Source organism: Rhincodon typus, chromosome 1, assembly GCF_021869965.1.
Source record: "Rhincodon typus isolate 14 chromosome 1, sRhiTyp1.1, whole genome shotgun sequence".
In the NCBI taxonomy this organism is placed as follows: Eukaryota; Metazoa; Chordata; class Chondrichthyes; order Orectolobiformes; family Rhincodontidae; genus Rhincodon; species Rhincodon typus.
Window position 1 is genome coordinate 63,550,867 of NC_063332.1, and position 14,208 is coordinate 63,565,074.

Here is a 14,208-nt window from a genome sequence, read left to right on the forward strand (position 1 = left end):
GTCTAGGCCCGAAACGTCAGCCTTCCTGCTCCTATGATGCTGCTTGGCCTGCTGTGTTCATCCAGCTCTACACCTTGATATCTCAGATTCTCCAGAATCTGCAGTTCCTACTATCTCAGACACCTCCATGTGTTTAGGTTTCTTGGATGTTGTTTGAAAATGTATTCAAAATGACAAAGTTGTTTTCCTCACAGAATTGTACAAGGCAGTCTACTCTGATGTTCTTCTGTTATTCAAGTTTATAAGCTTCTATCAAATTTCCACACCCCTCTCCATCAAATTCTGCATTCAAATCATTCATGATTATCAAGTTGTTTATACTCTTCACATGCTTCAATACTTTTCACATTTCCTCATTGAATACTTCAATTTTTCATAACTGTGAGCTTGCTGGGATACACACTGTTGTAAACATACAATGTTCATCCAAGTTCCTTTAAATTTTGCGATATCTTTCTCATATTGGTAAATATTCTTTGAAGATTTTTGTTATATTCTTTATCGTCATTGCTCTGACATCATTCTTACATTGACTGCCACTTGAGAAGGTCACCCGCCTTCCTTTGTCTATTTTCTAAAATTCTATCCAAGTAAATTCAAACAACCCAAACAGGCTGATGTTTACTCTTAAATTTTTCTCTTTCATTGTAATTGGGAACAGGCTACAAGAAAATTACAAGATTATGAAGGGCATGGACAGATGACAGGCAGAAGCTTTTTTCCAGGATGGAAGAGTCAGTTATGAGGAGGCATAGGTTTAAGGTGCGAGGGGCAAGGTTTAAAGGTGATGTACAAGGCATGTCTTTTACACAGAGGGTGGTGGGTGCCTGGAACTCGCTGCCGGGGGAGGTAGTGGAAGCAGATACTATTGTGACTTTTGAAGGGCGTCTTGACATATACATGAATAGGATGAGCATAGAGGGATACAGTCCCCAGAAGGGTAGGGGATTTCAGTTGTGACAGGCAGCATGTCAATGCGAGCTTGGAGGGCCGAAAGGCCTGTTCCTGTGCTGTAATTTTCTTTGTTCTTTGTCCATGCAGTTATCCATTTTAAAACACTTTGAGAGTTTTCACATATTTTAAATTTCAATTTTCATGAGCTCTTACTTGGGTTTGACAGCAGCATCAACAGATGTTAGCATTTCTTGGAGTTTGGGGTCCCCAGCTATTTCTATTCCCAGGTATTCCTAATCCCTAGCAAGTTTTCTTCTTCCCTGTTCCCAATTACAATAGAAATTTCTGCAAGGGGTCGCTTTATGCCAACATCACTAATACAGTCCATATTAGAACACAGAACATAGAACAATACAGCACAGTACAGACCCTTCGGCCCACAATGTTGTGCCGACCTATTATCCTACAAAGATCAATTTACCCTGCATACCCTACATTTTACTATCCTCCATGTGCCTGTCTGAGTGTCGCTTAGATGTCCCTAATGTATCTGACTCCACTACCACCGCCGGCAGCGCATTCCACGCACCCACCACTCTCTGTGCAAAGAACCTACATCTGACATCTCCCCTATACCTTCCTCCAAGCACCTTAAAAATATGCCTCCTCATAATAGTCATTTCCACCCTGGGAAAAAGTCTCTGGATATCCACTCTATCTATGCCTCTCATCATCTTGTACACCTCTATCAAGTCACCTCTCATCCTTCTTCGCCCCAATGAGAAAAGCCCTCGCTCCCTCAAACTTTCCTCATGAGACCTGCCCTCCAGTCCAGGCAGCATCCTGGTAAATCTCCTCTGCACCCTCTCTAAAGCTCCTACATCCTTCCTATAATGAGGCTACCAGAACTGAACACAATATTCCAAGTGTGGTCTAACCAGAGTTTTATAGAGCTGTAGCATAACCTTGCGGCTCTTAAACTCGATTCCCCTGCCAATGAAAGCCAACACACCATACGTCTTTTTAACAACCCTATCAATGTGGGTGGCAACTTTGAGGGATCTATGGATGTGGACCCCAAGATCCCTCTGTTGCTCACACTGCCAAGAATCCTGCCATTAACCCTGCATTAGATTCTAGGACTAACCATACTTAGTGACTCCGATTATTTACCTGGTTGAGTCTGTTTGAGCAGGTTCATCCAGAAGTCACCAAAAATAGCCCTGATTCTAGCAAGATCTTCAAACTACTTTACATCAATCAATTGAACTATCACAAGTACCAGCTCAAGGTACCAGAAGCACTGGCACATATTTAGAATGTGTTCAAAGAGGGAACAGTGTCTTGAATCACTAAATAAGAAGGAGTAATTGATGGTGATAGTAGAGTGGCAGCTTGTATCCATTCCTCAGCTGCAGAATTTAGGAATGCAAAGCTCATAGAATTTGCTTCATGTCAAAGCAAATTACTGCATGACCATAACTGGAAATTATTTCCAATTTAACTTTATCTTTAGAAGTGTGGAGGAGTTGCGTAGGGAGACTTTTTGAGATTACCTTCAGCAATACAGCAAGGGAATAAAAGAGGGACAATTCAGCTGAACTCCCATGTGCAGAAGAAGATCACCCTGACACTTCTTTTCTCTAATAATAACATTTCAGGCTTCTTTAGCCTTATATCTTCATGAATATAGCTGCTTTCCATTACACCTCCACCACTAATACAAGTGATAGAACTTCAAAGGTTACTCTAGTTGAGTTAAATTGACACTGTCTACAAACTGAGAAAAACTTACACAGGTAAGTATGTTCTATTGGCAAATGGAATGAGCCCGAATACCGTGAAGGGTGTCTGGAGTGTATTAGAGATGGCTTTCTCGAGCAGTATACTTTAGGAACCAACTGGAAAATAGGCTATTTTAGTTCTGGTCTTATGTGACAAAACGTACTAGTTAATAACCTTTTTGTAAAAAAAATCTTTAGAGATGAATGACCATAATATGGTAGAATTTTACATTCTGATGGAAAATGAGGTCAATCTAAGACCTGTGTATCGATTTTAGACAAAGAAAATTCTGAAGACATGAGCAGAAAATTGGAATGGAAAACTTTATTAAAAAGCACGACGGTATGCATTGGATAGTCTTTAAAGAATTTTTACATTGTTTACAGCAACTGTACATTCCTTCAATGCACAAACACTGCTGTCCCTACCCCCTCAAAAAAGCCAGTCAACTATGGATAACAAAGGGATTTAAGAACTTTATTAAAAGCCTATGAAGTTGCCATAAATAGTAGTAAACCTGAGAATTCGGAGCAATGTAGAATAAAGCAAAACAGAACCAAGAAGCTCATAAAGAAAGGAAGAATAGAACATAAACATTAACCAGCAAAAAACACAAATATAGACTGTAAAAAATTCTAAATGAATGCCAAAAGAAAATATTTGGCTAAGAAAATTTGTGGGCCCATTGCTGACAGAGTCAGGAAAATGTATTATGGGGAACAGAGAAATGCAGATAAAAATGACTAACCTGTGGCTGTCTTCACTGTTGAAGATAGAAGTAATCTCCCTGCTTTAGACATTGTTTCCAGAAGACATGAAAATTGGTGGTGTGGTATACAACAAGGAGGAAAGCCTTAGACTACAGGACAATATAAATAGGCTGGTCAGATTGGCTGAATAGTAGCAAATGGAATTTAACCCTCATTTAATCCTGAAATGTGTGAGGTGATGCATTTTGGGAGGACTAACAAGACAAGGGAGTACATATTAAATTGTGGAACTCTAGGATGTACAGAGGATCAGAGAAACCTTGGTATGTGTGCCCATAAATCCTTGAAGGCAATGGGACAAATAGATCAGGTAGTTAAGAAGGAAAATAGAATACTTGCGTTTATTAGTAACAGCATTGAATACAAAAGTAAAGAGGTTACGATGGAGTTGCATATAATGTTAGATAGGCCACAGTTAGAGCACTGTGTACAGATCTAGTTGCTACATTATATGCAGCATGTTATTACACTAGAGAGGTTATGGAGGAGATTCACGAGGATGTTGCCTGGACTGGAGTGATTCAGTTACAAGGAGAAATTGGATAGGCTTGGGTTCGTTTTCCAACAACAGACAAAACTGAGGGGAAGATCTGATTGAGATGTAAAAGTTGAGGGTATATATAGGGTAAAGTCAGAAGTCACACGACACCTGATTATAGTCCAACAGGTTTATTTGAAATCACAGGCTTTCGGAGCAGTGACTTCAGCCGATAAAGGAGCAGCACTCCAAAAGCTTGTGATTTCAAATAAGCCTGTTGGACTATAACTTGGTGTTGTGTGACTTTTTTTTCCATAGAATCCCTACAGTGTGGAAGCAGGTGAATCAGCCCATCGAGTCCACATTGACCCTCCAAAGAGCGACCCACCCAGACCCATCCCTCTACCTTATGCCTGTAACCCCACATTTCCCATGGCTAATCTATTTAGCCTGCAAATCTTTGGACTGTGGGAGGAAACCGGAGCACCCAAAGGAAACCCACGCAGGCACGGGGAGAATGTGCAAACTCCGCACAGACAGTCGCTCGAGGGTGGAATGAAGCTTGGGCCCCTGGCGCTGTGAGGTAGCAGTGCTAACCGCTGAGCCATCCTGTCGCCCCATGACTTTGACCAACCCAATCCAACACTGGCACTTCCACATTATAGATATGGTAGATAGGGAAAAATGTTTCCTTAATAGAAGGGTCAATAACAAGAGTCATAGTTTTAAGGTAAGGAGCAGAAGGATTAGAATAGATTTCAGGAAACAGTTTTTCACCCAGAAGATAATTGGATTGTAAGAGAATTTCAATGCAGGAATATCAAAGTCTTGCTTCAATTTTATAAAATCTTGGTTAGACTGCACCTGGAGTACACTATGCAATTTTGATTTTCTTATCTTAGGAATGATATTATTGCCATAGAGAGAGCAATAATACCACACGTGTTCCCAGGATGACATAATTGTCCAATGAAAAGAGATTGAAGAAACCTGCTTTGCAGTTTCTCTCTGTTTGTAGAATGAGAGGTAATCTCATTAAAATCTACACAATATTAAAGGAAAACACAGGACTGAGGCAAGTATGATGAAACAGGCAGCATAGTTTAAAAATAACGGGGTAACCACTTAGAATCAAGATGGGAAGTTATTTTTACTCGGAGGGTGGTGAATCTTTTGGAATATTCTGCTCCAGAGAGCTATGGAAACTCAATCTTTGAATATATTGATAGATTTCTAAATACCAATGATGTAAGTCCATATGGAGGTATTGAGGGTTAAAGACATTGAAATGGCTGATCAGCCACAATCGTGTTGATAACAGATCTGGCTCGATGGGCTGAATGGTCTACTGCTACTCCTATGCTCCTATGTTGTATATTCCTATTCCTTTGGCCAAGTAGCTCAGCATTGTTTTTTCTCTCTTTATATCTGTGACACACAGAGTGCTGACTCCTTCAGTGATCTCTGTCATTACTCTCAAATTCTGTACGATATGCTGTACATTAAAACACTTACATTTTATTGCCACTGTTATTATTTTTCTCCAGTGCCACGACTTTCAACTTATGCACATTAAATAATACATGAAATTTATTAACCAATTCACCCAAATGAGCCAGTCTTTTCCTGACTGTTTGCATTCCCTATAATTTGGTGCTGCCTACAAATTTGCAGAATTTTGATTTCTGTTACCAAATCATTTAAATACATTCCAAATGACAACAGCCTTAGCACGAGATAAGTTACTAACACACGATAGATCCAATACCATGTACAATCTGTTACAGCTCATTTTCAATCTATTTCAGAGTCAATTCAATTGTGCCTGATTTCCAGCCTGGTGGCATTTATCAAAAATGATTTGCTAAATCTAAATGGGCAACATCTGCAATACAGCTATTTTTAATCAACCTGTTTGAACATTCTATGACACACTTCCGGGGCAGGACGAACTTGAACCGGGATCTTCTGGCAGAGAGATAAGGATATTACAATTGCACCACATGATCATTAACAACATCTACTATGTACTTTCGAAGCAACCTTATCAAAGATGTTATTACACACCATTGGAGCTGATGGGACCCGAACCCAGGCCTCCTGGTCTAGAGGGAAGGTCTCTAATGCTATGCCACAAGTACTTATAGTCAATCTGATCAGATATGCTATGACATATCTCTGGATAAGGTAGATCTTCTGGTTCAGAGTGCAGACGGTACTACTTCACCACAAGAGCCCCTGACAACATTCACTGCATTATTGTTCCTAATTAACCTATTCAGAGATGTTATTACACACTGCTGGAGCAGGTGGACTTGAACCCAGGCCTCCTGGTTCAGAAGTCGGGACATTTCTACTGTGCCACAACAGTCCTCTGATATTTACAATACCTCCCACTGTCACCATGGATATTCAGCTGAAAAAGCTTCAAGAAATCAGTCAAGCATGATTCTCACCAACCCCATAAAGTCATGCACAATCTCTGCTGTTTTTCTGTACTCAAATTGTGCTTTGAAGAAGTAGGCTAGAATTGCAAAGATGCAAAGAATATATTTTAACCTAAGAAACAACTGTGCAGGCAACACAAAACTATAAAAAAACACAGCTCAAATAAGAAATATATTCAGAGTAAACTTGCAATGACAACAGCACCAAGCAGAAAAGCAGTGGAAATAGCACACTTAGGTGACAACTGTTTCAGGACACATTGATTTGGTAAATGTGGCTTGGCCTAAGTGGTGAGTCATGCTCTTAACTGAATGTATCTTCCTTCATTTTTTGGCCACAGATGTTTCTGAAAACTCCTCTGTTTATTACAAATGTTTACTGCAGAAGGGCTTATAATATAAACATTCCCTGTGGGAGCAGAGACTGAGCCAGAGTCATAAACATTGAAGGTGATGGTGACCTTGACCATCACAGGCAATGCAGACCATGGCATTGGAGGTTGTCTGCTGGTCTCATTACGACCAAAGAGATTTAATTTAGTTATAATCTTTCATCACTGGAAATACCTGCTGAAAGCCCCTTAAACCACATATTGATCCACTGTAAGCCTTCCAATGTTAGGGTCTCAAAAGGGGATTCTTTGAGTCATGGGGATATGTTTCTTCCTCAAACAACATCATTAAAACAGGTTGCCTGACCATTGTCATGGTGCTCTTTGTGGGATTTTGCTGTGCATAAATGTGTTGCTATATTTCCTACAACAGTGACTACTCTTTAAAGTATCTCATTCATTGTAAAGGGATATCATGAAGCTACTGAAACAGTTGCGTAATTACAAGATTGTCTTTCTCAGACCCTTCTGATCATTCCTCCTATCTACCTAGCAGCATCAGTCACACAGAAATCCACCCCAATATATCACAAATGTTGATTCTGTAACAGTGTTAACGGGAAAAAATATTATAGGAATTATACATGGCCTTTTAATTGGGCCACATGGTTCCAAGGCAGTTTGGGAAATAAGCAACTAAGCAGTGTGTAGGTAGTACTTGAAACCAGCAGGTTAGCCAGCAACTGGAATGGAAATGTTCAAGTTATAGGAAGCAAATAGACTAACAAGCTCCAAGGTTAAGGGGAAACTGTTGAGTCAAGTACCATGAGTTTAATCTGCTTGTGGCCTTCCCTGTTCCAGTCCTGAGCTCTTACTATCTCATGGCATGCTGCTCAAGGTGTTTCTCTCCCCATGAACTGAGTTCTTTAGCTGTATTCATAACTTCCAAAAACATGGTTTTGAGAAACCCATTGGAGAGGAACATACATCCTCGTTTTTGTGAAACAGCATGATTGTTCACCAGGTTGACACACAGCATTATATCTGTATAATCTCAGATTGTGTATGTATTACAAATACTTGATTCTGATCGCAATATCTTTGCTACTGCCTAATAACTGTCTTCTAATGTATATTGCGATTCTTCCATATCAAAAACTGGTTTTTCCTAAATGCAAATGGTGACCTTTTAGAACAGTAAATAAATTCTTGCTCTACTTGGAGTTTGAAGCTGAATACAATTTTTCACAAAGCTTTTTATCCTGAAATTCTAAGGAGGAGAATATGCAAAAGCAGCTGCCGGCAGCACAATAGATTTCTTGTAAAAGCAAGCAGTTTTAAAATCAGATACAATTTGTCAGAATTGTGAAGTGATGTCAACCTGTATTCTTCCCAATTATCGAAGATTGCAGATAGTGATAGATCATTTTACAGAGCACACCGTTAGTCCTGTGAACACACACATACACCACATAATTTTTATGTAGCTTTCCCTTCTCACAATCATTCCGAACATTACTTTTAGCACTGAAAAAACTTAAAAATGAAGCATCTTTGGCAAGATGACTGCTCATTAAAGGTTATGCCAGATTATCTGTAGTATTGCTTTCGTATCTTATACTTTGCAGAAACAATAAAGGTATGTGTACAAATTTGATTTTATGGATTTCATGATCTCCTAAATCTAGCAAGCTGTTTGGAAGGATTATAAATGAAATTCTCATAATAAAACAAGAAATTATTTGTAATCTATATCCAAAAGGATGCTACTGTGAAACAAAATCATATGATGGATTACAATGTAATTTCACAAAATAAAATGTAAATGTTAAATCTGCAAATAGGTTATTATTGCTGATTAAATTTATTAATTCTCACCAGGTATGAGCCACCGTAAAACGACGTTTCTTTTGATTTTTATTCAACATCATTCTTCGCAGAAGTCGTGGTGAATTTCTGGGTGAAATATTAGGAGATAACCTGGGTGAAATGGATGGTGACTTCCGTGCAGCTTTAGCTTTTTCATGTCCCAGCAAGTTTCCACTTAGGATTTTTACAAGAGCTTCATTTAGAAAAGGAGTTGGACGAAATTCTTTTCTTGGATCAGGCGAGGTTATAATGTCCTGGCTTGTTGCTTGCGCTGCCATTATTTTACAAAAATCATCCACAGAGATCCTCTGAATCACTCAACAAATCAAATGACAAATGATGCTTTAAACCTTCGTTGTGAGAGTCAAAAGGTATTGATAACAAATATATCAGCAGATTTTCACCACAAAAGGTTTTCTGAACAGTATGTTCAGATGCTTTACTTCAGAAGCAATTACGATTTTGGGAGACAGTAAAAATACAAACTAACTGTGGCACAATAGCGCAAATTAATTCCAAAAGAACCTATTGCTGTAAGGCAAACAGCTGAAAAAAAGGAGTGTAAGGGTGAACACACCCCTACCACTGTCAGCACAAGCCAACAACCAATCAAATAGGCTACAACCAGAAAGTCAGGTTTCGCAGTTACTTCTAGTTCTGCGAGTACAAAGTGTTCAGTATGAGGTTCCCATCAGTTACATAAAACAAAATACTGCAGTATTCATGACCAGTATATGTATCTCCTCTGGGTATTTACATTTTCAGGAAATGAGTCCCTTGACAACCAGAAAGTAAACGTTTTCCTGTTGCTGTAAAACTGGACTCTTGTCCAATATAACTCGATTCAACAGATAGCAGCCGGAGAAGGTCGTATCATATTGTGTCCTCTGTTCATGTAAACATGAAAAAGCTTTTTATATTGTTGTCAGAAAAGGGACAAAATTAGCATGCCTATTTATCAGACGCAATAATATTCTACATGACAAACATAGTTTTGTTTAATTAACCCTTTATTCATCATAACATTGAATTTTGCAAATTCAATATTGCATTATCTTTTTCAGATTCCTGCATTTAATTGCTTCTATGCAGAATGCTAATTTGCTGTAAATTCAACATAACCCTGAAATTGGTGAAAGCTGTGAGACAATTTCATATGTTACATATATAATTGCATGGGTGCTGACTTGCATGCGGCATTAATGCAGTAAGATCAGCTTTACACTCAGATAAGTGAACATTAACAGACTTTATTTAAGATAACTTTAGTTGCCAGGATTAACATTTGGTGCATGCTTGGGTAGCTAATCTCAGTGACAAGTATTTCTCTGAGCTGCCATTAGCATCAGGAAAGCAAGTAGATAGGCCTTTTGCTCCTCATCTATACACAGTAGAGTATGAGTGCTTGTAAATAAAAATGAAAATCAAAATGGATTCTGAGGCATCTTCCATAACTAATCCATAATGACCAACATAATTAAATACTTCAGAAGTGATTTAAACCACTGTGAACCATTTGTGATTGTCATGTCACACCAAGGAGTCATACAAGAATAGGAAAATTGGATAATAGAACAAATTTAAAGACTTTGTATCTGAATGCATGAAGGATTCAGAATAATTTTAGTGAATTAAATGTGCAAATAGAGACTCTGACCACTGTAAAAAAAACTTGCCTCTCACATCTCTTTTCAACATTCCCCTTCTCACTTTAAATGCACACCCCCTCCTTTCAGATATTTCAATTCTAGGAAAAAGATTCTGTCAACCCTATCTATGGACCTCATAATTTTATAGACTTCTCTCAATTCTCCCCTCAGCCTCCACCACTCCACGGAAAACAACCCAAGTCTTTTTTAGTCTTTCCTTATAGCTCACACATTCTAATCCAGGCAGCATCCTGGTAAGTCTCTTCTTAACCCTCTCCAAAGCCTCCACATCGTTCCTGTAATGTAGCAAGCAGAATTGAACATAATATTCTAAGTGTGGCCTAACCAAAATCTTATAAAGCTGCAACATGACATCCTGCATCTTGTACTCTATTCCCCAACAAATAAGGGTAAGCATGCCAAATGCCTTCTTTACCAGCCTATCTCCTTGTGTGGCCACTTTCAGGGAGCTATGGACTTGAACCCCAAGATCCCTCTGTACAGCAATGCTGTTCAGAGTCCTGCCATTAACGGTACACTTTTCCTTAACATTTGATCTCCCAAAGTGCAGCACCTCACACTTAGCCAGATTAAACTCCATCTGCCATTACTCCACCTATAACTGCAACCGATCCATATCCTGCTGTGTCCTTTGACAACCTTCTACACTATCCACAACTCCACCGATCTTTGTATCATCTGCAAACTTGCCAACCCACCGATCTACATTTTCATCCAAGTCATTCATGTATATCACAAACAGCAGGGGCCCCAACACAGATCACTGTTGAACACCGCTAGTCGTGGACGTCCAACCTCCAACCACCTTTCCACCACTACCCTCTGCCTTCTATGGGCAAGCCAATTCTGAATCCACTCGGCCAAGTCACTGTGGATCCAGTGCATCTTAATCTTCTGGATGAGCCTACCTTGAGGGACCTTGTTGAAAGACTTATTCAAGTCAATGTGGATAACATTCACTGCTCTACCCTCAATGATCACCTTTGTCAGCACCTCAAAAAATTCAATCAAGTTAGTGAGACATGATCTGTCCCACACAAAGCCATGCTGGCTGTCCCTCATTGGGTCATGTTTTTCCAAATGCACATAAATCCTATCCCTAAGAATTCTCTCCAACAGCTCCTCAACCACCAATGTGAGACTCACTGGTCTATTGTTTCCTGGATTATCCCTATTTCCCTTCTTGAACAGGGGAACAACAGTAGCTACCAGCCAGTCCTTGCGTGACCTCTCCAGTGGCTAATGAGGATACAAAGATCTTGGTCAAGGCCCCAGCAATTTCATCTCTTGCCTCTTTCAATAACCAGGGCCATCAGGCCCTGGGGACTTATGCATCGTATGCTCTTCAAGAGACTCAAAAATACTTCTTTCTTGATCTCAAAATGCCCTACCGTATGAACATATTAAAATCATGGATGATTTTCATATGCATATACACTGACAAGTGTAGCCTCGAGAGAAAGTTTTTTGAATGCATTAGAGATTGTTCCTTGGAGCAATATGTTAGGCAACCAGCCAGTGAACAAGTTATTCTGGATTTGGTGTTGTGCAGTCAGATGGGATTAATTAATGATCTCATCAGGAAATATTTGCTTGGAAAAAGTGGTCATAGCATTCTCGAATTTCAAATTCAGCTGGGGGGTGAGAAACTGAGTCCCACACTGGTGTTCTGGAGATAAACAAAGATAATTACATAGGCATGATGAGAGATTTGGCCAGAGTGGACTGGCAAGATACCTAAAAGGCAGGACAGTTGATGCACTGTGGCAGATGCGTAAGGAGATACTCAATTGCTCCCAATTATAATATATTCCAGATGGAAGGAAGATTGTAAGAAGAGGGAGAAACATCCATTGCTAAACAAGGAAGTTAAAGAAAATATAAAGCCAAAAACTACAGCATACTATATTGAAAGGCGAGTGGCTGGCTGGAAGCATGGGTAGCTTTTAAAGCTCAACAAAGGTTTACTAAAAAAAAGTCATTAAAAAGAGCAGAGGTTAATTATGAATAAAGCTAGCGCAAAATACAAAAAAAAAACAAATGTTTCTATAAGTATATAAAACAGTAGTGAGTAGCTAAAGTGAATGTAGTTGCCTTGGAGGATGAGAGTGGGGAGTTAATAATGGTGAACACAGAAATGGCAGAGTCACTAAATCAATACTTTGCTTCAGTATTCACGGTGGAGAACACTAGTAACATCCCAATTGGAGCAGGTAATGCAGGGATTATAGAAAGAAACTCAGAACAATCATCATCACTAGAGAAACCATACTGAACAAACTATTGGATTTGAAAACAAACATGCCTCTAGGGCTTGATTGCCTACACCCTAGGGTCTTAAAGGAAGTGGCAGCAGATATAATGGATCCACTGGTTATAATATTCCAAAATTCCCTTGATGCGGGAAAGTTTCCAGATGGAAGTTTTTCCATATGGAAAAATGCTAATGTGACGCCCTTTTTCAAAAAGGAGGGATGCGGGAAGAAGGAAACTACAGACCAGACAGTTTATCAATGTCATTGAGAAATTGTTGGAATTCATCATTAAGGAAGTGATAAAAGGACATTTGGAAAGTCAAAATATAATACATCAGAGTCAGCATGGTTTTATGAGGGGTAAATAATGGTTGACTAATTCTTATTCATTCACAAGATGAGCATGTTGCTGGCTAGGCCAGCATTTATTATCCATCCCAAATTGTTCAGAGGGTAGTTCAGAGTCAACCACATTGCTAGATCAGGTGAGGATCAAAATTTGGACTTATTATTGAATCATATTAATGACTTGGATGTGGGGATAGAAAATACGACAACCAAATTTGCAGTTCATTATAAAATGGTTAGGAAAATAAATTACATTGAAGAAATAAAAAATTTACAAATGTATATGGAGAGATTAGGTAAATGGGCCAAAATTTGGTAGGTGAAGTTTGACATAGATAAGAGTAAGGTCGTTCAATTTGGTCAGAAGGATGGAAAGGCAATTTATGACCTAAATAGAGAGAAACTTCAGTTACTTCAGTGCAGAGAGATCTAGAAGTCTTTGTGCATTAATTGCAGAAAACTAGCGTGCAGATAATAAGGAAAGCAAATGGAATTTTGGCAATTATTGCAAAAGAAATGGAGGAGGGATGTAGTTGTACAGGAGTTAATTCACAGGCTATTCTCTGGATTGAAGTAGATGTATGAAGGATGTTTCCTCATGTGGGACAATCTAGAAGGAGAGTTGTAGTTGTAGGATAACAGGTAGTAGACTTTAAACGAAGAAATTACTCCTCTCAAAGGGTTATGAATCTGTAGACTCTGCCCAGAGTGCAGTGGTTGCTGGGTCATTGAGTGAATTTAAGGAGGAGGTAGATTTTTAATTAGTAATGGAGTGAAGAATTATGGAGAGCAGGCAGGAAAGTGGAGTTGAGGCCAGGATGAGATCTATCATTATTGTATCAAATAGTGGATTGGGCCTTAGGGGCTGATGTGCCTACTCCTGCTTCAACTTCTTGTGTTTTTATGTTCTAATGGCAACTAATTTTGGTTCAGCAATTGATGAACTTCCACAGTAGCTTCTACATCTATCTATGATAGCATTCAGGGCCCAGTCCCTCCAATAATTCAGCATGCATTTGACCCATATCCTCCAAACTTTTCCTATTCATGGACTTAAACAAATATTTTTAAAACGTTGTATCTGTACCTGCATCCACCACTTCCTCTGGCAATTCATTCCACACATGAACCACTTTCTGTGTAAAAAGGTTCCACCTCATGTCCTTTTTAAATCTTTCTCCTCTGACTTTAAATATATTCCCCCTAGTTTTGAACTCTTCCACCTTAGGGAAAAGACCTTTGCTATTCACCTTGTCATGATTTTACAAACCTCTATAAGGTCACCCCTTAACCTCCTTCAGTGAAAAATCTCCCAGCCTATTTTTATAATTAAACCTCCATTCCCAGCAACATCCTGGTA

General features: G+C 39.1%; 1 protein-coding gene across 2 annotated transcripts in view; it reads right to left on the reverse strand.

Moving 5' to 3' along the window:
• The window catches only part of LOC109920608 (cAMP-specific 3',5'-cyclic phosphodiesterase 4D-like), a 997,263-nt gene that overhangs the window by 672,462 nt on the left and 310,593 nt on the right, over window positions 1-14,208 (reverse strand). The window contains exon 1 of one of the 2 annotated variants that reach the window (XM_048595700.1): window positions 8,585-9,094. The exons of the other annotated variant lie outside the window; for it this stretch is intronic. Coding sequence (XP_048451657.1) covers window positions 8,585-8,853 — 269 coding nt within the window. The 5' untranslated portion in view covers window positions 8,854-9,094. Of the gene's footprint in view, window positions 1-8,584; window positions 9,095-14,208 lie in introns of those variants that run through there. 2 annotated transcript variants of the gene reach the window in all.